The sequence below is a fragment of the Felis catus genome, chromosome B2 (assembly GCF_018350175.1).
Source record: "Felis catus isolate Fca126 chromosome B2, F.catus_Fca126_mat1.0, whole genome shotgun sequence".
In the NCBI taxonomy this organism is placed as follows: domain Eukaryota; kingdom Metazoa; phylum Chordata; class Mammalia; order Carnivora; family Felidae; genus Felis; species Felis catus.
Window position 1 is genome coordinate 100,640,586 of NC_058372.1, and position 27,518 is coordinate 100,668,103.

Here is a 27,518-nt window from a genome sequence, read left to right on the forward strand (position 1 = left end):
TCTAGTCCTTGGCTGTGTGCTGTGGAGATGGCAGGACATCCCTAGGGGTGACCCAAGCCAGAGGGAGTGGACCCCAGATGCAGGACCTTCCAGGTCGCCGATGATTCTCAGACCCTGAGAGTGCGGCAGAAATAGCAGATCTGGGAACACGGGGGCTGGAACAATGTGGCCTGTGTGTTGCAGGACAGGATCAGGATGGAGCAGGTGCCGGATAATGATTATGATTCAGCTGCCCATCATCTCTGCGGAAGGGGGACGTGGAGCCACATTCAACCTGATTTAAAGGATGCTAAAAATCTATGCTATTTATTGTACATCTGCATTGCAGAACCAAAATTCTTGCTTGCTGCGGTGAAATGTACTGGCTGAGTTTGGACATAGTTTCTGAGGCCGGGAAGGGCAGCGTCTGTGTGGCTGGCACAGGACATGGATGGTGTTCTAGCAGCCAGTGGCCAGAACTGAAGAGTTGCTTCCCACAGTCTGAAATGCTGACATGCGACTCACGCTTGGAAGTGTTTTGTGGGGAGCCTCATCAGCTGACAACCCTTGCTGAGGCTAAGAGTGAGCTCGGCTTTGTTCTGCCAGGTCTTAGGACAGATCTCGTGTGATTTGGCGATGGATTCAATTACATTACATGTGGATTTGGCTAAGTGATAGGTGAGTGTATGTTTTTTTTATCGGTCTCTTGAAAAGTGATTATGGTTTTTCTGAGTTCAAGCGGAAGCTCTCATCACTGACCTCCACGTAACGGATTGCCGAGACGAACGAACTCTCCATTTCCTTTGTGCAAGAAACCGACTGTAATGGAACTGATATTTACATCCCCCTCAAAATTCATATGTTGAAATCCTAACCCCCAATGTGAGGTATAGAAGGTGGGTCTTTGGGAAGTATTTAGGTCCTATTCATGAATAGGATTGCTTCCTTTATACAAGAGACCCCAGAGAGCTCTCCCCTCACCATAGGGGTGCTCAGTGAGAAGGCTATACTCTATGAACCAGGAAGGTGTCCTCACCGAAACACAACCATGCTACCATGCTGATCTGGGGGCTCCCAGCCTCCACAACTGTGAGAAATAAATTTCTGTTGCTTATTAGCCACCCAGCCTTGGTATTCTGTTATAGCAGCCTGAGCTAAGACGCTAATGCCCATAGTCCACGGAGGCTAGTTGCCTACTGTGGCAGGAGAGGGCTGTTTGTTAGTCCACCGTGTGTGTTTGCATCTCTCCTAACCTGTCCGTTCCATTTGATTGTATTCCAACAGTTATACATTTTGACTGCCTATTGTTAAAGCCAGCAATGCAAGAATACCCAAGAAAGTGGAATGTGTTACCAATGAAAATCTCACTGCTCTGGAAAAACTCAATGAAGGAAAGGTGTTTTGAAAAGCGTTGCTAAATTATATTTGATACTTCTCAAGAATCTAGAAGGATTCTTGAATCAAGATGCTATGGACGGTCTTTAAAGTCTCATTTTGCTAAGGTAACCCAAATGCTACAACATAGAGGATATATTATGTGAGCGGTTCGCCAAGCAAGGGGACAAGACAGCATTCTAACCGGCAAATCCATATTCAAAGACCATGCAGGCACTGGCCAAACAAAAGGACTGGTGAGTGAAAGCACATTTTAAAGATTCCTGTTAGAACACAATGTTTGCTGTATATATGTACCATTTGGGTGTGTGATCCCCCTTTTTGTCCGAATACATTACCGCCCTCTACTGGTCAGGAGGAAGGGACACCACCCATGGATCCCGTGGAAGCCCCACCCACTGTTTAGTTTCAGAGCATCTATTTTCACTTAGAACGTTCAGATTTCCGGTTAAAATGCTGGCTGAAAATGTAGCCGTGGTTCCGTCAATATAATGGCATTGTTTTACATCGACAGTATTTTCATGTATTTATAGAAGAACGTTTTATAATTGGGTGATGAACACCCTCACTCCACCCCCCCCCCCCACACACGATTTTATTGCCTTTTAATTACACTCGGTAATATTTTAAAATAGATGTTGACTTCAGAGGCAGTGGCTTTCCCAAAGTACAGCTTCTATTCTTTGGTGCCGCCATTCACAGTGACAATGCGAAATAAAAATGGTTCTGACTAACGAAAGGGTCCATCTTGCAATGAATGGGAACAATAACGTGCGTGCTATCGAGAGCTCGCTCCTCGCACATCACAGGACTTTTTGCAGGGAGGGAAGAGCGTTCCTGAAGGGACGTAGGCGATGCGGCAGCCTCGGCGAGATGGCGGCGGGCTCCTCCCACCTCTGCGGCAGCGTCACAATCAATAATGCAGGGCTCTGCGGCACAGCCGCGCCTTCTTCCTCCACGGCGCCCGCAGCGCGCGCGGGGAGGCTGCTGCGTTAGCCCACTGCGCCATCTAGAGTCCGTCTGTGCTCATTGCAGGTTGGCCCTGGAAGGTCAGACACTGCCATCTAGGTGGTGCGTGGGCCAACGCGTAGCCTTCAAGAGGGGATCGAATTTAAAAACGCAAAGAAAAAATCGAGCGTGCGGCTTATTAGTTTGCCTGCAAGGTGAATAATTTTAAGGCTAGAAATTCCAAGTGCCAATCGTGTAAACTTGAATAATGGCTAGCAAGCATCTGCCAGTCATTTTGGGGGTACCAGGGCTATGCCGAGGAGTCTCATCAGTCTTCACTTTCACGTAACACAGCCTCGTAGGGAAAAATCCGTGTAAGCATACACCCAGTTAAATTTGAACTTCTGGTCAACCACGAACAACATTTTTTGTGTAAGTATGTCCCATATATAGTTGAAATTTTTAAGCGGGCATCCTATCATCATTTTTATTAGCTAAATCTGACATCCCTATAGGGAAACAGATGACTGCAGTACAGGCCCAGGGGTGGTGCACAAAAGGTTTGAGGAACTTTGGGGTGCTGATTGGGATGGCTTCTCAGGGGAAAGTCACTTATGCAAATGGTTCACCAGACCAGCAGACGGTAGGCAGGTTCTCCCGGTAGGGCAGCATAAGAAAAGGCAAGAGGCTGGGGGCGTGGAGGGGAAAGCTCACAGCACAGCAGTTTTGTGCCCCTAGAGCACAGGGGTGAGGAGGGGACAGGCCCAACGGGAGCTTGCTGCAACACAGAGGGCCCCTACCGTGTTACCCAGGAGCTGGATTTCCTCCTGTATGCAAGGGGGAGTGAAAGAAAGGTTTCTCTTCTTCCTTCCTTTCTTCCCTTCCTTTCCGATTTTCTTTTTAAGTAGTCTCTACACCCAGCATGGGGCCCAAACCCACAACCGCAAGATCAAGGGTCCCATGCTCCACCTACTCAGCCAGCCGGGCGCCCTGAAAGAAAGGTTTTGAGTAGGAGAGTCACATGGTCAAATTTGTTTTTAAGGAGGTAACTCTGGCACAGTATTGAGGATGAAACAGGGGGGTTAAGAAGCCCAGAAGAGGAGGGGTTGGGGGAAGGCTGTCTAAGGTCAGTGAGCTAATAAGTAGCAGAACTTGGATGTGAACTGGGGTCTTCTGGCTCTAAGTCCAGCCTGCCTGTCACCTGGCCAAGGGGCCTGCCCTTTCATTGGATTAGGATTCCCACCTGCAATCATTTTTAAGATCAGGGAATGCCATACCACGTTGTGCATGCTGCTCTTCTCTGAAAGATGAGCTCCACCCACATTTGGAAATAGGGGAAAGAACCCCATCCTCGCCTTCTCTCCTCTCCTGCTTCTCATGTGGCGTCCTTGGTGCCTGCCTCCAATTAACTCAACCCTCTTTCCCACGCAAACCGGACTAACACGGCCACGTGACAAAGAGAATTAGATCCCTCTGAGGTATTTGGTCTTGTTTTCCTTAGGCCACAGCGTCACTTTTTGATGCCCTGGGAACGAGGCGAGGGCACCTGCTTCTTTTCTAAAGACGCTGCTGTGAGCCCCCACGCAGATGCCAGGTGTTTTGTGGTTGTTAGGGGCTGCTTGTTCTTGGATATGGCTCGCTAAAAGCTGGACGGGAGGGGGCCGCTGACAGTGCCTTAGCATAGGGCAGCCACGCAGAGAACAGAATGCACAGGTGTTGGTAGACCAGGCTCGCGCAGGTTAGTGGAGGAAGCAGTGAAAATACACCTGCTCTTGGGGCGCCTGGGTGGCGCAGTCGGTTAAGCGTCCGACTTCAGCCAGGTCACGATCTCGCGGTCCGTGAGTTCGAGCCCCGCATCGGGCTCTGGGCTGATGGCTCAGAGCCTGGAGCCTGTTTCCGATTCTGTGTCTCCCTCTCTCTCTGCCCCTCCCCCGTTCATGCTCTGTCTCTCTCTGTCCCCAAAATAAATAAACGTTGAAAATACACCCGCTCTCTCAGGCTGTGCCACAAAAATCACGGCGCAATCTTGAGGCTGGAGCTTTGTAAAAAGATTGGGATACGTTTAAGCTGAAGACATAAAAGGGGGCGCATGGGTGTCTCAGTCAGTTAAGCCTCCGACTTGGGCTCAGGTCATGATCTCACGGTTTGCGGGTTCGAGCCCCACATTGGGCTCTGTGCTGTCAGCTCAGAGACTGCTTGGGATTCTCTTTCACCTTCTCTCCCTGCCCCTGCCTCCCTTTTGCTTTCTCTTTCAAAACAAACGAACTTAAAAAAAAAAAAAAAAAAAGAAGAGGGGCACCTGGGTGGCTCAGTCGGTTAAGCATTTGACTCTTGGTTTCAGCTCAGGGCAAGATCTCGCGGTTTGTGAGTTCAAGCCCCACGTGGGGCTGGCTGCTGTCAGCACAGAGCCTGCTTCGGATCTTCTGTCTCCCTCTCTCTCTGCCCCTCCCCAACTTGTGCCCTCTCAAAAATTAGTGAGCATTAAAAAAAAAGATGAAGACATGTAGGAAAAGGTCAGAAGTGCAATAATTAGTAATAGAAAAGGAGTATAAAAAGATGCAGTGAATACATGTATACAACATGATAGTCGTGCTTCGCTATGGTAGTAAGAGTGTGATTTTAAAAGGAGTCCTTTTAATGTTTATTTATTTTTGACACAGAGACAGAGCATGAACCGGGGGAGGGGCAGGGAGAGAGGGAAACACAGAATCCAAAGCAGGCTCCAGGCTCTGAGCTGTCAGCGCAGAGCCCCACGCGGGGCTCGAACTCACAGACCTCGAGATCATGACCTGAGCTGAAGTCGGACACTCAACCTACTGAGCCACCCAGGCGCCCCTTAAAAGGAGTCCTTTTAAATGACCAAAAACGTTCATTGAACACCTGCCATGTGCATGTCCTTCCGCACTGTTATGCCTGCGGTAGCAATCTGGCTGGAAAAATTACTGAATTATTAGCGATGGGGTTGCAGGCCCTGCTGGGAGAGGGCAGTGAACCAGAGGCGGTGGTGCAGAGGTCCCTAGCTTCCATTTTGGTTCTGAGGCCTGTGAATTTTCAGGGAAGAGAACCCAGTCAGGGAGCATAGCAATCTTGCGAGACTTAGAGGGTTTGTAGCAAGCATGACGGGACTCTGCAAGTCATGTAGGGGAGTGTAGGAAACGTCCATTTTCTTCATTTTCTTCAAATTAAAATTAAACACTTATTAAATTAAATTAATTGATTAAACTTTAATTAAAATTAGAATTAAAATTAAAGCAGGCTCTGAACCCCCCCCCCCCCCCGTCCCGTCTCCTCGCCATCTGGAAAGAAATTTATTCCGAGCTATCATTGGTGCGCTCTTTGCGGCCTCCAGTACCAGCGCAGACACCATCAGAGGCTGAGAAACAAGCCAGGAGGCCTCGCTGGTGCCCAGGAAAGAGGCCAGGCCGCTGGTCTTCCCTTCCCGAGCTCCCCGCCCACACACCCCGATGCTCCGGGTCTGCGCGCGCACTGGAGGCTTTGCAGGCGCACAGACGTCTGCAGGACGCTGGCTGATGGCAGAGCCCCAGCCCTGGGTCTGCTTCCAGAAAGCACCGTTGAACACCGAGTCCCTCTGGGCTTTGAGGCTGTCACTGCTATGGCCTGAGCGGCCATGTGGCCTTGCTCGTGGCCTCCTCAGAAGCCAAACAAAAGATGTACCCATCCTGCGGTGTTGCCTTGAGCATCAGGCGAGTCGGTGCGGACACAGCCCCCAGCGCAATGAAGGGACCCCTGAGCCCTCACTGTTAGCGGTTACATTCCGTCTCCTTTCACGCATGCGAACGCGGACCCTCCCTCGCAGCGCGCTTTCAGCGCGTTCCTGTAACCAACAGGGTCTCCCTCCCACAACTGCCACGGGAGGGGAGAAAGGAAGAAGGTGTGGGTTTGGACCTTTGCCTGTCTGGGCGGCTGATCGTCCCAGGGGAAGGGAATGTTCCAGCTGTGATGATGCTCCTGATAGCAGGATTTGGGGAATCTGGTGGGAAGGGCAAGTGGGCTGTGCTCTTAGCAGATGCAGGTCGTCACCATCAGAGATGAACATTTTGCCGGTGGAAAGAGCACTGGAGCCGGAGTCTTCCCCAGCGCTCCAGCCGGCTTCAGCTCTCAACTTTCTAAGTGCCGTTTCCTCAGAGATGTCCTCTCTGCTCCCTGGTCTCAATTAGCTCCTCCCTGTCATTCTTTCTTGGACTCTCTTGTTCTTTGTTCTTAGCCTTTACTCAGTTTTTAGTTATGGATACTTTGTGTGTGTGTTTGGCGACTTCTCTCCCAGTAGATTATATATAGCTCTAGAGGGCAGGGATTAAGTGTGTTTTATTGACCAAGTACAATCACTTAACTTCAAGTTTTTACTATGTCAAATGAGGAAGGTTAATACTGCTTTTGCCTACCTCACTGAGCTGTGAAATTAATAAAGATAATAATGTGAAACTTCCTTGTAAATCATAAAACATGATGCAAATATTAGCTCTGCTCAGCGCCATGTCCGTTTGAATGTACATCCCAAGCTTGTGCATCGGGCTCCTGGACGGATGAGCATTTTGTTAGATGAGATAATAAAGGAAAGTGCTCAGTACAGGATGCACCCCACGGTAGCTCTTGTTGTCGGAAGTCGAAGAGGACAGCCCCAACCTCTAAGAATGTCATATTCCCTTAGTCCACCGGTAGTAGGCTTGAAATAGTTAACTAGATGCATGCCCACGGCTGGGGACATGTAAACGTGTGACAGTGAGTAACCGCGAACCAATCAATTCTGTACACTTCAGTGGGGGAGGGGGCTCAAAGTTATCAGCCAAGATGTTCCTTTCCTCCCAAGACGAAAGGATAGTGAGTAGGATGCCTTCCCCTGCCCTGTGCAGAGAGATTACGGAGGGAGGGAAGACATTTCCAGAAAGATGGCAGCTGCTTTCAGAATTTCACAGAGAGCGAATGGGAGGAGCATGCACAGATAGGGGCAGTGTCACATTCGGAACCGTGGGTGCTGGGGCAAGAGGGATGGAGTTGACCAGTAGGCTGGTCCTCAGCCGGGGCTCCTTTGCTTTGGATGGACCAGCTAGGAGAGGAGAAAAAATCCATTCCGATGGCCAGTTGGGACATGAATCACTGAGGCTGGGAACTCAAAGATCAAACAGTCTTAAGCCAGAAAGATAGAAGAAATAGATTGGACTGGACCAAAACAGACACATTTTCCTTCATTAGGTCTTTCTCAGGTTTAATCCTGTTTCTTAGGGAGGAAAGCTAAGGAATTGACATCACAACCACACTGGGTATTCCTTGCTGTTTGGTGCGATTATAATTATGGTTTAATTGACTACTTAGTAATCTGTGTGGAGTTTGTTTGCACCTTATGGAGTTCCTGGCTCTCTGAAGCCCCCAGATTCCCTGTTGTTGGCAGAGGGCCCAGATTTTACCCAGCCCCTTGGCACTAGGCTTTACTTACTGTGTCTTTGTTTTTCTTAATGTTTTTGATTTTGGGGAGGGGGAGAGAGGGAGAGGGGGAGAGGGGGAGGAGTAGAAAGGGAGACACAGAATCTGAAGTGGGCTCCAGGTTCTGAGCTGTCAGCACAGAGCCTGACAAGGGGCTCGAACCCACGAACCATGAGATCGTGACCTGAGCTGAAGTCTGATGTTCAACCAACTGAGCCACTCAGCCACCCCAACAGTCTTTGTATAGCTGTGACTGCTTGAACGAAACAAAGGTGAGCAGAACACCTAGCAGAGGTCAGGTAACAGAAAAGATAGGATGTGTAAAGGGTCAAAGAGAACAGGGATAGGCCTTGGGATGGGGGCAGGATGGTGGGCCAGACATGGGGTCCACAAGAGGACAAAGCCCCAATGCAGAGTCAAATCAAGATGCATAAGCCAAGACCAAGGCTGAGAAGGTGGGATGAACAAAGGTCACACACAACTGAACACAGGAGGAGATGGGCTGGTGGCCGCACACACCACAGAGGTGAGATTTAGGAGGAGGAGGGGCACAGACCTGTCATAAAATTTTTTTCTTCAATCTTAATTTGTTCAGCGATTGCTAACAGCGTAATTGTTTTCTCTTAGCCCAAAAAGATGGGGGTTAACTTGACTTCATCTGTCATGGGGCCGTGGCCCCAGAGAGGGCCTTCTCTCAGGCCAGATACTCTAGGTGCCCACCCATGTTCCATCTCCAGTTTTTCCAGTCCTGAGCCAACTGGTGTGAGGAACGCGCCGGGATGAAGTTAAGTGTAGGGCACCGTGGGGGCGTCTGAGGGAAAATCAGGAGCCGTTGGGGGTGGGGGGGGGGTGTTCAGGGAAGGCCTTTGGCACCCCGTTTTCGTTGTGAAGGGAGAACTCCAGAACAGGCTGCGGTTGGGGCTGGGGGAGCAGAGACCAGGCCAGCGCTCTATGCTCCAGGGCCTGGGAGAGAAAGGGCCTGGGGCAGGGCAAGCCTAGGATGGAGAGGCTGAGGGTGAGGAAGGCGAATGTGTCCAGCTGTACCATTTAGCCCAAGGGGAGACTCTGATCTCTGGGAACTGGTGGAACAGCTACTCAAAGAAAGTTACCACCCGACCTACCCTTCTTAGTCCCGGAGGAGAGCGCTCACACCCTCCCGAGCGCTCACACCCTCCTGACACTCCACGCCCACCCTCCCTCGAGAAAGTAAATAGGAGGAGAGTCTGCGAAAGAAAACAGGATATTAAAGTAGCTCCGTGAGAGCTAAAGCCCAGCTGAGAGTGTGAGCAGGAGGTCGGTGTCCCGCTGAGGAGACAGAGGGCAGCTTTGTGTGGGGCCCCAGCCGCCTCCTATCTCCTTGCTTCTGGTTCCTGGGGAACATGCGGGAACTCCTGCTTTCCACACTCCTGGGCGCTGCTCTGGCACAGGTAAGCTCCCCCCTCCTCACCGCTTCCCCTCAGGAGTTTCAGATTTCTCCAGGTCAGAAGTTAAAAAGGAAGAAGATGGGGGGCAGAGTGGGGGGGGGGTAAATACCTTGTGGGAATACTTCATGCCAAACGGGGAGCCATTTTCGTCTCCAAATAAAAGTTGTGTTTAGTTTAGAAGCTTCGGGAAAGAAGTGGAAAACATTTCTTCCTTTCAGGTAACGGCACCGAATCCACTTTCGAGATGTTTGAACAGCTCCCAGACTTGAATAGTGTATATTTTTTAGCGGGGGGGGGGGGGGGGGTACGACACACACCGCGTGGTCCGGAGGCGGCCGCCGGGGTGAAGGAGCCCCTTCATCTGGGCTCCAGGCTGGGGCTCAACTTTCCGTGGCTGTGTGCGAAAGGTGCAGAGAGCCACTGGAAAAAATGATTCTGACGACTTCCTTCAGCTAAGCCTGTCCTTGTTTGAAAGGAGCACTTGGGCTAAACATTTATATTTTTAAAACGTTCTGTTACTTTGTCTCTTCTCAAGTCATGCGTTTCTCCCTTTTCATGAAAAGGAAGCGGTCCGTGAAGACTTGGGAATAGTTTCAAGCAACAGACCAAAGGGAAATTTAATTTGAGAGGAGCAAGTCGTTGCCTTGGGATTTAATAAGAAGATGAAAACAGGGTGACTTGTGTATGTGGATTTATTTACATGGAGGAGGTTACTGCTTGCACAGAGGACAGAGCTTTCGAAACCTTCCAGTGGTTGGGGAAACATGGACGTGTCTGGGAGTTAGTAGCCGAGTAGGGCGCTCAATTGTGTTTTAGGAAGCAGGAGATTGAAATTTGTTATATAGGATATGGAGAGATTTCAGACTGTAGAAGAATCCTAACAAGAAGGCCACTGGTGTGGTTTGTCTCCACTGCTATGTGGAGGGGCACATTTTCTCCAGGGGAGGGGAGACGGAGCTGTCTCCCGCTCCACCCTTCTTGAGAAAAGGCCCATTGTTGTTGTTGTGGATTGAACAGCACCTATCCCGACAGACAGAGAGGTGTCCAAGATAAAAAACAAAAACAAACACAAAGAGGTTAAGACACGGCAACCAGAAAGTATTATTTTGCTTAATTTTGTCATTATGAACTTTTGAGGAATAATACCTACTCCTTGTTGAGTGTCTGCTACGTGCCGAGCACCGTGCTAGGTACTTTAGTCAGTATCTTTAATCCTCAAAATAACCTCACGACGTGGATTATTATTATTATGAATCCCATTTTACAGAGGAGGATTGAGGCTTAAAGATCAAGTAAATGATAGTCACCTGAGATCACAGAGCTGTACCAAATCTCAGCGCTGGTGTAAAAACCCTTTGTTTCTGGTGCAACAGAAGAGCCTATTTTGGTGTCCCAAAAGAGTTCTGTTCCATTTCTTCTCGGTCGCACCGAGTCTTGAAAGATGGTTTCACTGGCGATAGAACACCAGGTTGACAGTTGTTTCTTTTTGTTTTTCCTTTCAGCATTGGGTCTTATTCTCCACCTCCCCCCACCTTCCTTTTTTTTTTTTTTTTAAAGGCTTATTTTTTTTTCTTCCCAGAGAAGCTTTAAGGTCACAGCAAATTTGAGAGGAAGGTAAAGAGATTTCCTGTCTACCACTTGCACGGCCTCCCCGCTTATTAACATCCTCCACTAGAATGGTACCTTTGTTACAACTGATGAACCTACATTGATAGATCAGTATTACCTAAAGCCCGTAGTTTACCTTGGGGTTCACGTTTGGTAGTGCCCATCCCAGGAGTTTGGACAAATGTACGATGACATGTATCCGGCATCACAGGATCATGGAGTATTTTTGCTGCCTTAAAAATCCTCTGTGCTCCACCCCGTCCCCCAATCCCTCGCAGCTAGTGATCTTTTTAGGGTCTCCGTAGTTTTGCCCTTTTCCAGAATATCCTATAGTTGGAATCATAAAGTAGACTTTTCAGATTGGCTTCTTTCAACTTAATAATATGGGTGTCTTTTCATGGGTTGATCGCTCATTTCTTTTTCGTACTGAGTAATCCATTGTCCGGATCACAGTTTATCCAAGGCACCTACTGAAGAGTATCTCGGTCTCCTTTTGATGGGAAGTCAGATCTCTCTCTTGTTGTTATTCTCTTGTATGTAATGTAATGCTTCTCTTTTCCGAGTACACTTTCAAGATTTTCTCTTTATCCTTGGTTTTCAACAGTTACCTTGTGGCCTCAGAGATTGTATAGAAATGCTTCAAGACGGGAAAGAGAAGCAGGTGTCCCCAGGTGGGCAGTTTGGAGAGTAGGCATTTCCTTGAAAGGAAGCAACATGAGGAAACGCATGGAGGAGGAAAGGGACCTGGTGAGGCTCGTAAGCAGTAAGGTGGAGGAGGAGAGTGTGTTGAAAGCGAAGGCTGGAGAGGAAGGCATGAACCCGCACAGGCTTCAGATAGCATGCTCAGAATTTTGCACTCTATGCTGTAGCAGCAGGGAACCACTGGTGCCCTGTACAAGGAGGGGTAGTAGAATCAGACAGGCTTTCTAAACAGATCCCTCCAGCAGAAATATGGCAGATTCATTTGAGGAGTCATTATTGAGGGAGGAAGACCAGTTAGGAAGTTATTGCAATAGTACTCAGTAGCCACGCAGAAGGGGGTAGAGTGGCTACTTGTAGGAATAGGAGGACAATTCGCATTAGGCACTGAACGGCTATGGGAAGTGTGGGAGACGACGACCAGGAGGATTCCCGGCATCCTGACTCCAAATGTTGGAGAAGCTATCCAGAAGGGGTGGGGGGGGGGGGGAGGGCAGTGACGATGAGTTTGGGGAATGAATTTTTCCCATGGAAGATTCTAGCGGCACTGTCTCGTAGGTAGTCAGCTGTATGGCTATAGAGCTTGGTGGAGAACTCCTGGATGGAAATTTAGTTTCGACGCTTGCACAGGGTGGAAATGGAAGGCAAGGGGGTAGAGGAGATTGCCAAGAGACTGTGCAGAGTGAGAAAAGACAGCAAGGTCACAGAACACCAGTTAGTCTAAGTGTAAGTCAGATTTGGGGTCATAGGAGTCTGCAGAGGAGAGTGAGAAAGTAGATTGAGAGGTAGGGGTAGACCTGGGAGGGTCTGGCGTCATGAAAGCCAGGGGAGAGGAGAGGATTAAGAGTCAAACAGGGGGCACCTGGGTGGTTCAGTTGGTTAAGCATCCTTCCCACTTTCGATTTCGGCTCAGGTCACGATCTCCCAGTTCGTGGGATCGAGCTTCACATCTGGCTCTACACTGACTGCCCTCATGCTCTCTCTCTCCAAAATAAATGAAGCATAAAGAAAAAAAAAAAAGTCAAACACCTTAGAGAGGGGGCAAGAGGAAAACAGAGATTCCATGAACATGAGCCCAGTGGGGAGGCCAGTGAATCTGGCAGGAAGGCCCCGGCAACCATGGCTGAACCAAGGCAGAATTGAGAAGAAGACGCCGTTTCTACTCCCTTCTCCACTTTTGTATTTCCAGTCCCCGCCACCACCTCCTCCAGAATCCCAGCAGAGTTTCTCCTCAAAATCTATCCTCACGTGGTCTCTTCAGCTTGAATTGTAGCTGAGAGGGTTGCTCTGGGGAATTCGTGTTACCAGTGATAAGCAAAAGGGCTGAGGTTGTAAGGGTGGAATTTCAAACTCATACTCTTAAATGTAGGAGGTTTTGGCTTGGAAAGAGGTTTAGATTTCTGGATCAGTGCAAGTGCCTTCAGGCTATCAAATAAATTGAGGGTTAATTATAGAAATTACTTGCCAGGCACTGTGCTAGGTGCCAGTATTAATTACAATGAACCACAAAGTCCCTGAGGGTGGGTAGCTTTAAGCGTGTGGAAAAGACACTTACACAAATGGTTTCAATTCAAGGGCATGTAAAAGAGAGGGGAGTGGGGGGTGGGGAGAGATCGTAAGAAGTTTTCTGGAAAAGGCCATAGCTAAACAGAGCTGGATGAAGAGTGAGGGCCAGTGAAGAAGGTTAGAGCCGGATGGAACAGCATCAGCTATTCAGGGAACGGCCGACACTTGAACTTGCCAGAACCTAACGGATGCTAGGAATGCGGGGGATTGAGGAGGGCCCTGAATGCTGTGCTTAGGAGCTTGGACTTTCCCAAGTCAGTCACTTTCGGGTGTGAGGGATGAAGGAGAGGAGCAGGTGAGGTCCATTTTCAGCTTCCTGGCTTGGGGAGCTCAGTGGTTGGCCCCACCATTCGCTAAAAAGGGAACTAGGTGAGGAGCAGTCTGTTGTGGGGAAGGAGAAAGTGAGATCCTCGTGGGACAGCAAAGTGGATATACCCAGGGGAAATTAATGAGTTGTAAGCTTAGGGGGAGAAGCCTTGGCTGGAGAGGAGAGACAGATGAAGATTAGGGGTTTTGTTTAGTATCAAAGCTGGCTTGTGGCGGGACCCGGACGAGGGAAGGAGCGAAGGTCAGGGTTGAGAGCTTGGGCTCTGAAATCTGCCTGTCTAGTTTAAATCCCTCTTCTACTGCTTGATGTAGGACTTAGGGCAGGTTAAACAATCTGAGCTTCAGTGGCCTCATTTATAATATGGGGTGTAAAGGGGCGCCTGGGTGGCTTGGTCGGTTAAGCGTCCGACTTCAGCTCAGGTCATGATCTCACGGTCCGTGAGTTCAAGCCCCGCGTCGGGCTCTCTGCTGACAGCTCAGAGCCTGGACCCTGTTTCAGATTCTGTGTCTCCCTCTCTCTCTGCCCCTCCCCTGTTCATGCTCTGTCTCTGTCTCAAAAATAAAAATAAACGTTAAAAAAAAAATTAATTATAATGTGGGGTGTATGGTTTCCTCCTGCTCCTGTAACCCGTTACCACCGATTTAGTGGCTTAAAACAACACAAATTTATTATTTTACACTTCTGGACATCTGTAGCGTGAAAATGGGTATTAGAGGACTAAAATCAAGGGTCGGCAGGGCTCTTCCTTCTGGAGGGTCTAGGAGAGTCTGTTCTTTGCCCTTGGCAGCTTTTTAAAAAAGTTTAATTACTTATTTTGAGAGAAAGAGAGAGGGCAGGAGACAGAGACAGAATCCCAAGCAGGCCCCGAGCCATCAGTACAGAGTCCCTTACAGGGCTCAAATCCACGAGCTTTTGAGGTCATGACCTGAAGTCAGACACTTAACCAACTGAGCCACCCAGGTACCCCTGCTTTCTGCAGCTTCTTTTTCCTTTTTAATGTTTTTATTTATTTTTGAGAGAGAGAGAGAGAGAGAGAGAGAGAGAGCGAGAGCGAGCAAGCGGGCGGAGAGGGGCAGAAAGAGGAAGACAGAGGGTCTGAAGCAAGCTCCAGGCTCTGAGCTGTCAGCACAGAGCCCGTCGCAAAGGCTTGAGCTCAGGAGCCGTGAGATCATGACCTGAACTGAATGTCGACTCCACCCACCCGGGCACCCCCCCCCCCCCCTTTCTGCAGCTTTTAAAGGCTCCCGCACTCGTGGCTCATGACCGCCTTTCAGCTGTGACATCACGCCTGCCTCTGCTTCCATCCCATCTTCTCTGACATTCCTGCCTCTTTCCCATTGAAGGATACTTGTGGTTACATTGGGCCCACCTGGTTAATCCAGGATACTCTCATCTCAAGACCTTTACCTGCATCTGCGAAATCCCCTTTGCTGTGTAAGGTAGTATCTTAACAGGTTCTGGGGATTAGAACACAGGCATCTTTGAAGGAACACTTATTATGCCTACCACACGTGGCTAACAACTGCTCCATACTCTTCTAATGAAGGCTAAATGATATTAGGTAAGGCGCTTGGCACAGAGGAGGTACCATGTTCTTTCATTCCCTACATTTTATTACAGGGAATAAGACTGCAAAAAATCTTGCCCTTTCAAGAAGCTCACATTCTTGATGCGTGACTCAGAAGATAAACAAGTAGAATATACAGGAATAAGACAGGTGGTAAGAAGGTCTGTGGGCTAAAAGGCTGGGGCAGGGTCTGTTTTACAAAGCGTGGACAAGAAGGGCCTCACTGATAAATTTGAGCACAGACCTAAGCAACTCAAAGAGTGAGCCACGAAGATACCTGTGGGAGGAACATGCTTGGAGTATTCAAAGAATGGGGAGGCCAGGTGGACCTGAGGTTGCAGGGCCTTCGAGGGTCATTTGGCTTTTACACCGAAATGTGAAGCCGTGAGGAAGCCACCTCTTATGAGCAAGGAGTGACATGAATTAAAGTATGATTGTAAAAAGATACACATATTTAAGGTATACCATTTGATGAGCTCCAGGATGAGTATATACTCATTAAACCAAAACCACTACCAAAGCCCTAAACATATCCATCACCTCCCAGAGATTTCTCCTGTCCCTTCTATTATTGTTTGTGTATGTGTGCGGTAAGAACATTTAACATAGGCTCTACTCTCTTAGCAAATTTTAAGTATATGTATAATGCGGTAACTGTTAGCTAAGGCACTGTAGCTTATTTCATTTTAACCATTGTGCTGAGCGAAGAATCTGGAAGACGAAGGGGGAAGCAAGGAGATCCTTTAGGAGACCTTTACAATCATCTAAAGTGAGAAATAATGGTAGCTTGGTGATGGGGGGGGTGTGTGCTATGTAATCATTTCTGATTAGAGTTGGGTACATTTTAAAGGCATAACCAACAGCATTTACTGGTAGGATTGGATAGAAAATGGGAGAGAAGAGTCAAGAATGACCCGACCCCAAGGTATTCTGGAAAAGTGAAATTGGCCTGTGTTCAGCAGGGATGTGCACGGAAGGGTATCTTGGAAGGGAAACTGGGAGTTTGTTCTGGTCACACTGAGCTCGCTGTGCCTGTCAGATATCCAAGTGGAGACCCGGCAGTTCGCATCTGAGTTCCCAAGACAGGGCTGGTGGGAGACAGGCGATAGAAAGAGGGAGGAGCCTTCAGAGGTGTTCGCCGCAGGGGGCTCCAATTAGAGACTTCGAGAGTGAGAAGGAGCAGCGAGGAGGGAGGAGGAAGAAGAACGAGTGATGTGTGGGCAGCCGAGTGAAGAAAGGTTTACGGAAAGAGGGATGGTGACAGTTCCCGATGGATATGGCGACGCTCCCCGCTGCAATCTCCCAATTCAGGGGAAGCCTTCGGTTTCTAGAAATCTCTGAAATGAGTTTGAGGCATGCTTTCTAACGGCACCTGTGTCATCCAATGAAGTTCTGCTGCAGGGCGCAGGGCGGCGGGCCGTCAGACACGCCGCCTGAAGGGAGGCCTGGAGAAACGTCGGAGGTGCACCAGCGTAAACAGTTCTGTCACTGGCCCTGTCAATGCCCTCGCCAGAAGCCCAGCTGCCCTCCTGGAGTGAGCCTGCTGAGGGACGGCTGCGGATGCTGTAAAGTCTGTGCCAGACAAGCAGGGGACATGTGCAACGAGGCCGACCTCTGCGACCCGCACAAAGGGCTGTACTGTGACTACTCGGCAGACGCGCCTAGGTACGAGACTGGAGTGTGTGCGCGTAAGTGTCTTCTTCGGGACCTGCCGGGAGAGGTGGAGCCCAGCATTCCCCCCTCCCTGTAATTGTTGATTGGAATAATCAGCTTAGTTTGGCTAAGTTTGAGGTGGGTTTGGTTTTCACACACCAGTGGGACTGGCTTTGTCATATTGGACACCATGTGTTCAGAAACCTGTTCTTGTTAATTGCACTGACGTGATCGTGTAGTGATTCTCAGGTAATTGCCTTTAGTGATAAAAATTGGGGAAATTAGGTAAATAGAGCCTAACTTCTTAAAGTGCCACGAAATGACAGCTTTTGTCACTGTGGTCAAAAGCTCGGTCTGAATTCACCCTTTTCCGCAACTTAAAAATAATCTTGCTTGAAATGTAAGGATGTATATCCTGCTTTAATCTTAGCCTTTCCAAATGATCATCAAGTTACTGTACTTTTAAATGGAAGCAGATTTGTAAAAAGGAAGGTAGCGGGACCCCAAATCACAACCTGACCCTCAGATTTATGGATTTTAACTCTGGAGACTGATGGAGACCATCTAAACCTACACCTTGACAATAACTCAGGATCCTGATTTAGCGAGGATTAAAAACTAAGATTTCTAGGGCACCTGGGGGGCTCGGTTGGTTAAGCATCTGACTTCAGCTCAGGTCATGATCTCATGGTCCGTGGGTTTGAGCCCCACATCAGTCTCTGTGTTGACAGCTCAGAACATGGAGCCTGCTTTGGATTCTGTGTCTCTCTTTCTCTCTGCCCTTCTCCCACTCATGCTCTGTCTCTCAAAAATGAATAAACATTAAACAATTAAAAAAAAACACAAAAAACCCTAAGATTTCTAAGGGAAGAGAGATACCCACGTTAGCTTCACATTTTAGTCAGTCTACAGAAAAGACCGTGTGGGCAGGCAAATTACTATCGGGTTTTGTTGTGAGCCTGGAATACAAACACATCTTTGGAGTATGACTGAGTGTGTAGAGCCATTCAAGTTTGATGGTCTGATGCCCCTGTCAGCACTAAACTATATTGGTTAAGAATGCAGGCACTGGGTTCGAATTCTGGACTTTATATGCTGAGCGACCTTGAGGTCACGTTGCTTAACCTCTCTGTGCCTCAGTTATGTCATATATACTTCCTCTTACAGAAGTGCTAGGAGGAACACATGAAATAATGACACAAAACCCAAAGCACCTAGCAGAATATCTGGCAGGCAGTAGACTCTTAGACATGTTAGCTATTATTTGTGGAAATTCAACAGACCTATCAGACTCTGGCATCAGGATCCTCCTTTCTCCCAAATGGTGCTGGGCAAATTATTTCATTACCCTAAAAAGCACTTAGTGAACCACCACTAATGAGCCAGGCACTGTGCCCAAAGAAAACAAGAAAAGATAGAGGCCCTGCCCTCACAGAGTCAAACCTTACTGTGTCAGACAGAGCTTTCCACAAGTGATTTCACATAGAATGTGATGAGTATTTTAACAGAGCATAGCCATGAGGGTGGGGGTGGAGATGACCTGAAATGGGTCACAAACTATGGCCCAGGGGCCAAATCTGGCCCAGAGCCTGTTTTTGTAAGTCACATTTTATTGGAACACAGCCACACTATTCAGTTCCGTAGTCTGTGGCTGCTTTATGATAGCGGAGCCCAGTAGTTGTGACAAAAACCAATGGTCTATAAATGCTAAGATATTTACAGGACATTTGCTGATCCATGATACAGAACAATGATTTTTAAACTTTGCTCTGAGGACCCCTTTAGTCTCAGAAATGAATGAATATCCAAAGAGCTTTTGTTTATGTGAGTTATCTCTATTGGTATTTAGATGGATTAGAAACTTAAAAATATTACTGATCCATTTAAAAACAGAAACCCCATTGCAACTTGGTAGGAATAATATATTTATGAAAATATTTTATTTCCCAAAGAAAAAATTAGTGAGAAGAATGGAGCTGTTTTACATTTGTGTACCTCTCTAATGTCCAGCTGAACAGAAGACAGCTAGATTTCCCCATCTGCTTCTGTTTTCAATCTATTGCTATATGTTATTTTTGTTGAAATATATGAAGGAAATCCAGTCTTAGGTAGGTCATTGGAAAAGACAGGAATACTTTAACAGGATTTTCAGATAATTGTGAATATTCTTTTTGATATTAAAACTTGAGAAGTGGTACTTTTTTTTTATTAAAAAAATTTTTTTTTAATGTTTATTTCTGAGACAGAGAGAGACAGAGCATGAGCAGGGGAGGGGTAGAGAGAGAGAGAGAGAGAAAGAGAGAGAGAGATAGGGAGACACAGAATCCGAAGCAGGATCCAGGCTCTGAGCTGTCAGCACAGAGCCCGACGCGGGGCTCGAACTCACAAACCGTGAGACCGTGACCTGAACCGAAGTCGGTTGCTCAACCGACTGAGCCGCCTAGGTGCCCCTAGAAGTGGTACTTTCTTGAAAATTAGCTGCATCATGGAATCTGAAACCCTATCAATGAACTTGGCAGAGTCTGTGACATCAAAATGCATTAGTCTATCCAAGACCTAGTTGGAATGGGTCTTTTACTCGTGTATAATTTTGTAACACCATGCATTGGTTATTTGGAAAATACTAGTTTGGGAAAAGGTGATGTAGATGTTCCAAATATTGATACACTTTATACAAGATTAAAACACATTAACCAATACCAATCTAATCATAAAAGTCTGCATATTGGGTAGCTATAGAGATCTTGGTGGTGGATATAGATTTTCCAAACTTCTAATTGTTGCTTGAAAGCCTGAATTCTGTCATTGGCCAGAAAAGTGTTTCCCTTAAAGTGAGACGCTCACCGTTGATTTTCAAGAAAATGTCTGCCAAATACCTGAGTAATCATGGTTTATCTGTCAGTCATCTCTTTAGGTGAAATCCTCACTAAAAAAGTGGTTTCGTTCAGCCCCAAACTCAAACAATAGAATAGGTGCTTCTCAAGACGATACAATATCTACAGAAATGCTCTCTGTAACACTTCCTACTCTGTCACACAGGATATTAAAGTGACATATATTTGGTGATTAAGATTTAGTAAAATTGATAATTTCTACTGTTATTAGGACATTATTGAGTAAAACTAGATTTTCTTTTTTTTTTCGAAAGCACATTTATGTACAAGTGCATTGGCAGGGAAAAACACAGTACTAGCCCGTACGGTTTGATTCACGCTAAGGCTCCAGCAGCAGTGTCAGCCGCCATTGCTCTTACACCCTCAGTGCAAATACCAACACGGTGAAAAAAGTCAGGCACATCTCAGTGTTCTGAAAGGGTTTTGACCTTGCGGATTCTCTGAAAGGGCCTCAGGTACCGCCAAGAGGCGCGAGGGGTCACACTTTTGAGAACCGTTGATCCAGGTCAAGAATACCTCTCAGAGGAGTGAAAGTTTCCTCCAATTCTCTTAACAACAACAAAATTAGTTGCTGTGCAGTACTGTAGTTAAACAAATTATGATTTCTTCAGCCATTCACGTATCCTCATTTCCTACAAACACATCCTTGCCTATTGTTGGACATCTGGGAAACCTCAGTCTTACCAGCCACCAATCCATCTCTCAGACTTACAGTCAGTATCTCAGTGCGATACTCCTACTGATCCTGGATAGGGCCTGTACTTGGTCAGATTCTGACCAAGATTCTGAAAGTGACTGACTGGAGCAGATCGCCTACAATATAATGGAAATGTCTCATTTCCACCTTTTACACATGTTCTGAGAAAGACCCAGATGGGGCCTAAGAAGCTGAGAACACTACTTCATATAGGAGATAGCTATTACCCCTGTGATTCATAATGGGAGGTCTGGATTATCAGTTATGGCTTCTTTGGTGATGCTGCTCTTCTCTCTTTTCAGATCTTATAGCTGTGGGATGTGAGTTCAACAGGGTACATTATCATAACGGCCAAGTCTTTCAACCCAATCCCCTGTTCAGCTGTCTCTGTGTGAGTGGGGCCATTGGATGCACACCTCTGTTCATACCAAAGCCGGCTGACGGTCACTGCTCTGGGGCTAAAGGTAGAAAGAAGTCTGATCAATCAAACTGTGGCCTGGGACCGTTCCAACAACAGCTTTCAACAAGCTACAAAACAATGCCAGGTGCTTAAAGGCATATTTAGTTCTCATGTATGGCTTCCTGTGATCTTCTTTCATGTTTCTTTTATGTACCACAGGTACTCAGTAAGTACTTATGGCTTAGTGGTCAGTCTGAGAGTTAGGTTGGGTGTGCTATCTTACTCAGTCTCTGCCTCAGATAGGTAGTTTTCTAAGTATCCCTAAAGGAAACTTTATAATGTTTTAGATTTTTCCAGTAAAATATTCCAGTTTTTAAAAGCTCTGCTCAGGTCAGAAAAACTCTTCTATGCCCCTGGCTCATTCCACTCAACCTCTTCTAAGGAAAACTGACCAAATATTGTTCACATGCACCCTGAGAAACTTTTACTTGTATTGTTATATTATGGGCAGGACGTGTGACCCATCCAGTTCCAAAAATTTTCAAAGGCAACTCCTGTGTATGACAAAAGCAGAAATGGAAGCCTGCTTATTAAAAACATTTGAGAATATGTTTTGAATTTGTAAATATTGTTTCTAAACATAGGAAACTGCTGACATACGATTATTCTTTCATTCGGTCTGAAAATGCAGCTCTACAGTTACCAACCTCTCTCTAAATAAACACACATACAGGTATTTTAAAGTAGGGTCCCCAGCTATATATGTAGTCAGAACCCGTAATGAGACTCTTTCTCACTCATCGTGAGCACTTGGCCATTTACAGTTAGTGTCCGTATATTCATAAATACTATATACTGGTCTGCTTTAAGTTAACATCTTGTTTAAATGCCAGGGCATTTTGGGGACAGGAGTTTCAAAAACACCCACAAATGAAGCACAGATGAGGAAGGACTCAAAAGGGTCAGTATTCATGCCTGGTTGTTATTCACAGCTCTGTGTTTTTACCCAGAAATCAAGAATGCCTTTTTACTGAAATTTGGAGCTTAGTAAATGAAAGGTGCCGTGGAAATACAGGAGGAATATTTATATATGCTAAAAACTTCTAAGTTCAGTTACATTATGTGGATATTTAACAAAAGCAACTATAATCAACCAATGAATTTTAGATATTTAAAAAACTAACTCTGTGAAAGGAACATTCTCAGAGACTTCCATCATGCCAATTAATTTGAAAATAATTGAACAGGTTGTAGTGAATTTGCATTTACCACACTGGGTTATTTAGCTAACAGCACGACGCCACTAATGCTCTAAAACCTCTAAAATTGTAAGCCAAGCTGTTCTTTTTTGCAAAATGTCCGGGAACAGCTGATTTTCTGAACTGGATCTGAGGGGCTCCGTCTAAGTTCTTGGGCCTCACGCATGAACCTCGCCGGTGAGAAAATGCCCTAGGGCAGCAAGTTTCCACTAGAGCATCCTTTTGGATCAAGTTCAGTCGGTCTCATTTGCGGAAGGAGAGTAGTTGCAGAGGATCATTGGAACCTGGCTGGAGGGGGTCTTACATGGTCAGTCTCAGTGGCTCGTGCTTTGCTACAAAATGTGAGAAATTCTGTCACTGTGCTCTCTGGTAATTGAGACCACAGGTCTAGATATGTTAGTGTATGTTCAGTCTAACGTCTCTCCTCTGCTTACCTGTGAAACTGTGGTTAGGGGCCCAAAGAGAAGTTTGGGTTTTAAAAGCAAACAGTGACCAATATACACGTTAAGGTGTATTTGGGCATACTTTACTCCAGATGGCCTACGGTTGGATTCTAGCTTTTGCTCGCTCACGATGAAGCATATGCAGTGACATAATGCCCCCATGCTTTTCTCACTGCTCACCAAATACTAAACTCTTACTTTAAAAGCTCTTCTAGACTTCTTGCTTCTTAATGTTAACTTCCTGAACTGCAGCTCTTGGCTTAACTTTTTAAGGGGGTTATTGGTAATGTGATAATCTAACCTACCTTTATTTATTGCAGATGCGTGCCAGGCTTTTAATCTGCTTCCTGCGTTGAGGTCTTTAAACTGTTGTCTACCTTCCAGGTATCTTCATGTTTCTGCTTCCTCTCCCTCAGTTCCTTGTGCAATTGCAACATCCTACCGTTAATAACACTGAAAGCAGTAAAGTATCATTTATTCGAAGACGGCACACACTTCAAAGTGACTGATATTTCCTATCAAGAAGGTAGTTGCGGGGAGGGGGGGCATCTTTTCAGAGTTTTAAATTTCCATTTTGAAGAAACATAGTCAGAATTTTGCTATATTCAACTGCAGACTCAAATCACAACCTTATTCCAAGTATCCGTTTTAGGATGCGTATTAACCTTAAGGAAATGCTTTGAGACAACTAAAATGTAGTGTTTAAAATGAACCAATGGCCTGACTCATTCATGAGCAGAACAAGAGGCTCCCAGTGGATTTATAAGATGGAGGAATTATTATGCACTCATTATATTCTCATTATTCACCCCCCCTTCCCCTCCCTTCTGCTAAGCATCAATCAGTGGAGGGGCTCCATCTGTCCAGCAAATTACCCACCCGCCCATAGATCTATCTTTTCCTTTGCCATTTCTTTCTATAAGTGATTTGAAATGGCTGGCCGATGGAAAGAATACCATGGGCCTGATACCATAGGGAATGTAGCAATTAAGCTGAATGAACAGAATAGATTACACACTCACTATGACTTAGTATATGGTTATTTTGATTAGTTCAATGTAATGTAGAGAATTTTCTAAAAGACCAGATTAAAACAAGGAGAGGAAAAATAACTGGCCTTAATAGTTTATTCTCAAACATAACTTTTGTATTTTAGATTTTAGCATGCCATGAAAGTTAACATTAAGACATCATTCTGACTAATACCTTGAATTTCTTAATCCTACTAATGTCTATTTCATTTTTGAAAATAATATCTAGCAAGAGGCAAGTAGTTTAGTACTAAGAGAATGAGCTAGTAAGCAGAAGCAAATGGATACATTTACTCAGATTTTCAAAGATAAATTATCTTTATTCTTCCTAAGAAACTGTACTGTAACATTTGGCTAAAAGGTAATTTGGGGACACCCAGGTGGCTCAGTCGGTTGGGCGTCCAACTTCAGCTCAGGTCATGATCTCACAGTTTGTGAGTTCAAGCCCCACATCAGGCTCTGTGCTAACAGCTCAGAACCTGGAGCCTGCTTCAGATTCTGTGTCTCCCTCTCTCTCTGACCCTCCCGGCTCACATTCTCTTTCTCTATTGAAAATAAATAAACATTAAAAAAAAAAAAAAGGTAATTTGAAAGGAGAGAGAGAGCATGATGAATTAGACTGCAAGTTTATTTTATTCTGAGTTACACTGCATAAAAGGAAAAGTTCTGATCTATTTACTATTAGCTTAAAAATAATTATTAAAAGTTGTCTATCTGTGTGAGTACATAATTATGTATACACATGTACTTTTCCCCCTTTATTTTAGCTTATAGGAATCTCCCACTTATTTGGAAAAGAAAATGTCTTGTGCAAGCAACAAAGTGGACCCCTTGCTCCAGAACCTGTGGGATGGGAATATCTGATAGGGTGACCAATGAAAATAGCAACTGTGAAATGAGAAAAGAGAAAAGACTGTGTTATATTCAACCCTGTGACAGTAACATATCAAAGAGAATAAAGGTAAAATTTAATCAGATTTAGTTTCATTGTAATTCAATATTAAGAGACTCCTGAAAAGTACGTGTTTCAGAGGGATAGACAGTATGCGATTCTTGTAAAAATAAAATCACCTCATTGTAACTCTTAAAGTCAAACTATTTGGGAGGAAAGCAAGTGTTAATCTAATTGCATTTCATGGGGGGAAATCTTACCAAGCAGGGAGGTACTGTTAGCCTGCTGATTCTAGATACTCTAGTAGCTTAACAGTGTGGGTCTTGATCAGCCTGATTTGTTGTGGTACACCCACTATGCATGCTTTTAAAAAGCAAATCCTTTTCAGAGTCTAAATTTTAAAAAATATGTTAATTTTATGTAGTGGAATCAAAGCAGTGGGTAAAAGATTTTGGTTGCTGTATCATAATTATAAGAACTGACATTATGAACATCAGAGTTCTGATCTTGGTTATAGGTCACCAACTTGGAGGGAGAAACCACCATTTCCAAAATGCTCTGTGCTTATTAGATAGTAAACTTGCCAAAGGACTATGATAAAATATTTACCCCGGAATTGTTTGGTATAACTAGAGCTGGTCCTACTTCTAGAACAAGGCAAGATGACTGTCTCAAGAGTAAGTTTTGGAAATGCTACAAAACCTTTCTCATCCCCAAGTTATTCCCTACCATATTAAGAAGTTGACAACTCAGTTTTAAAGGGATTAAGATATTTATTCATCCACTCAAAACTGAGTTTTGTTAGGGAATTTGCTAAGCCTTAGGTAAATAAACATCTAATAAGACGTGGCCCTTGATATTAAATAAGACAAATTTTCATTGTGGAAATTGTGGAAATGAAGGGTGGAGAGCAACAAAAACAGGGAGTGGGTCCTATGATGGAGCAAGAACAGGGAGGACAGACCTCTGGGTGGGGGGGGTGGGGGGTGGAATTCAAAGGTAGAAAAGAGAGTGCTGATTCACTAAGAAATATTAATGCCCTGGAAATAATTATACCTGTGTGTTTGTGCTATAAAAATGTTCTGTATACAGTATCACTTTTCTAATGACTTCTTAATGTTATGTACCTTTTCAGATCCCTAAAGGAAAAACGTGCCAACCCACTTTCCAACTTCTCAAAGCTGAAAAATTCATCTTTTCTGGATGCTCAAGCACTCAGAGTTACAAACCCACTTTCTGTGGAGTATGCTTGGATAAGAGATGCTGTGTCCCTAACAAGTCTAAAATGATTACCATTCAATTTGATTGCCCAAATGAAGGGTCATTTAAATGGAAGATGCTGTGGATTACATCTTGTGTATGTCAAAGAAACTGCAGAGATCCAGGAGATATATTTTCTGAGCTCAAGATCCTATAAAACCAACTTTATATGGGAAAAGTTAAGTTTAGGTAATCATGTCATTACATCATAAAATTAGAATGGTTTTAAAGGGTGGCAAATCTACCTTATTGATTTAAAACAGTAAGAATGCCTACTTATTCTCAGATGACTGTAAGGCAATAGAAGCTTTTAAAAAGGTTTGTTAAAAAATTATATGTAAAACTTAAAAACCTTAAAAGTGAACTCTTACTTTAAAACGTATGATCATGAAATACACAGATACTTGGCTCCATCTACATATTCCATACATAATGGAAAATTATACAATTTACAAGAAAACATTTCATTCTATAAAGTAATCTGGAATACTTTGTTGAAGATGTGTAAAAAGTTTAAAACTCTTAAAACTAGCCTTTAAAACTTTGTGTACTTTGACAATGTAGCCTAGGATCCAGTCAGATGATAATCATTACATGGTGAGCAAGATTCTAGGTTAATTCTTAAAAAGGAATAAGATTAAACTGTAAATATATTTATAGCTTCCATTGCCCTATCCTGAATATGAGTTTATTAAGGTTTCTTTTGGAAGGAGAAAGTAGAACTTCGTTGGCCATTGTTAACAACTGTAGACAACTGTAATCTAAAAGTTTATATACCAAATAATGTAAAAAATTAAATTTCCAAGATAAAGATCAAAAGCAGTACCCTTACTTTGAAAAGGAAAGAAACTTAAGAATATAACACTAAAGAAAAGCACACAATGGATTATTCTGGCTTGAAAATTGTCCCTAAAAATTACTTCCTTAAATGACAAATCTATCTATGGACTTAAAATATAAATTATTTTATTTAAAGATAAATTAATGTTAAAACCTAGAGCTGGAGATTATAGTAACGAGAACACTTTCACTAGACTATTACAGCCATTTGCTGCAAAGTTCAGAAGAAGGTATCAGGCTAAGTAACATTCTGTTTGCTTATATAAATGGTGACAAGCAAAACCAATAATAATACTGTTTAAAAATATGGACATTTATTATTATAAAATCAACTGGTTTAATAAAAAGCATTATATTTAAAGATAATTTAATACAAATACATGTTAAAATAAATGTAAAAATTCTTTTCAGTGCAAACAGGTGGTTACCCAAACAAGAAACAAAACCTCCCTAATAGCTGTAATAAAACCTATCCCTGAGAAGTTAGTGGGTATTACACAGAAATATTTATACTGTGTTCTTCTATTACTCCTCGTACTCACTTTTAAAGAATCAGGAGAATTCAACCAAATAAATTATAAATTTATTTAACAGCTCTAGTTATACCAAATAATTCCAGGGCAAATTCCAGGGCTGACAAAATAAATTATAAATAAATATATGAAAATCTGTGTAAGATTTTTATTGAAGACATGATTACCATTGTATGAATGCCTGAATATGAAACTCTAAATAAAGTAAAATGTTGAACTCTGTTTTCTCAATTTCAGAAAAGGGGAACTTTCTGAAGATAAATGTTTGAAGTCAAAGGTACTAGGACTTTCAGTAATGTCACACACTGGTATCGCCCACGAATTGTGATGAAAGGAAAGCCACTCTTTTTTTTAAGGCAAAAATGCTTTCTAATATGAAAAGTGCAAACTAGACTTTCTGAATCACAAAAGTTCTGAAAACAGAAAGATAAAGTGACGAAAAATGTGAAATTCAGAATAGTAAAAGTACTTTTGGGGTTCTGTTTTACATAGCTACGCTTAGTCTGGGTAAATCTTCCACAGGCATGCTTCGTGTGGCGTCCAGTTGGTTATATTCCTCTATGAGCGCAGATAAAGATGACACGGCTTCCATGAAACAGCTTTCCTCCATCCCTTCAATTTGTAGATAGTGATGAAGATGAGCCTACAAACAAAGGATAATGT

The 27,518-nt window shown here is 44.7% G+C and overlaps 2 protein-coding genes across 11 annotated transcripts in view; one reads left to right on the forward strand and one right to left on the reverse strand.

Moving 5' to 3' along the window:
• CCN6 (cellular communication network factor 6) lies at positions 1-27,072 on the forward strand. 5 transcript variants are annotated; one of them, XR_006598176.1, is made up of 6 exons: positions 1-657; positions 1,264-2,754; positions 20,500-20,742; positions 22,620-22,683; positions 24,098-24,291; positions 24,740-24,873. XR_006598176.1 is itself a non-coding variant. In XM_045057924.1 (6 exons), exons 2-6 carry the CDS (start codon positions 15,056-15,058, stop codon positions 25,637-25,639), a joined length of 1,068 nt encoding a protein of 355 aa, XP_044913859.1. In that variant the 5' UTR covers positions 2,316-2,754; positions 15,007-15,055; the 3' UTR covers positions 25,640-27,072. The 5 variants fall into 5 exon arrangements, 3 of the variants coding, with proteins under 3 accessions (XP_044913859.1, XP_044913860.1, XP_003986518.1); XM_045057924.1 differs by lacking the exons at positions 1-657; positions 22,620-22,683; positions 24,740-24,873 and adding exons at positions 15,007-15,106; positions 16,344-16,641; positions 25,358-27,072 and having other exon boundaries at positions 2,316-2,754; XM_045057925.1 differs by lacking the exons at positions 1-657; positions 22,620-22,683; positions 24,740-24,873 and adding exons at positions 15,007-15,103; positions 16,344-16,641; positions 25,358-27,072 and having other exon boundaries at positions 2,316-2,754.
• TUBE1 (tubulin epsilon 1) overlaps positions 23,941-27,518 on the reverse strand; it is a 20,305-nt gene continuing 16,727 nt past the window's right edge. For 5 of the 6 annotated variants that reach the window (XM_045057923.1, XM_023254268.2, XM_011282648.4 and 2 more), the window contains one exon: positions 23,941-27,498. In XM_045057923.1, the coding sequence (XP_044913858.1) occupies positions 27,414-27,498 (85 nt within the window). In that variant the 3' untranslated portion in view covers positions 23,941-27,413. The remainder of the gene's footprint in view (positions 27,499-27,518) is intronic. The other variant, XR_002742409.2, reaches the window with a different exon arrangement.

What these genes read in the sequence shown, in the direction of transcription:
- CCN6 (XM_045057924.1), top strand. Translation starts at nt 15,056, where the DNA reads ATGCGTGACTCAGAAGATAAACAAGTAGAATATACAGGAATAAGACAG. An exon ending in ATACAGGAATAAGACAGGTG is followed by an intron (nt 15,107 to 16,343) that starts GTAAGAAGGTCT and finishes CATCCAATGAAG; the next exon opens with TTCTGCTGCAGGGCGCAGGG. An exon ending in AAGCTACAAAACAATGCCAG is followed by an intron (nt 20,743 to 24,097) that starts GTGCTTAAAGGC and finishes CCTTTATTTTAG; the next exon opens with CTTATAGGAATCTCCCACTT.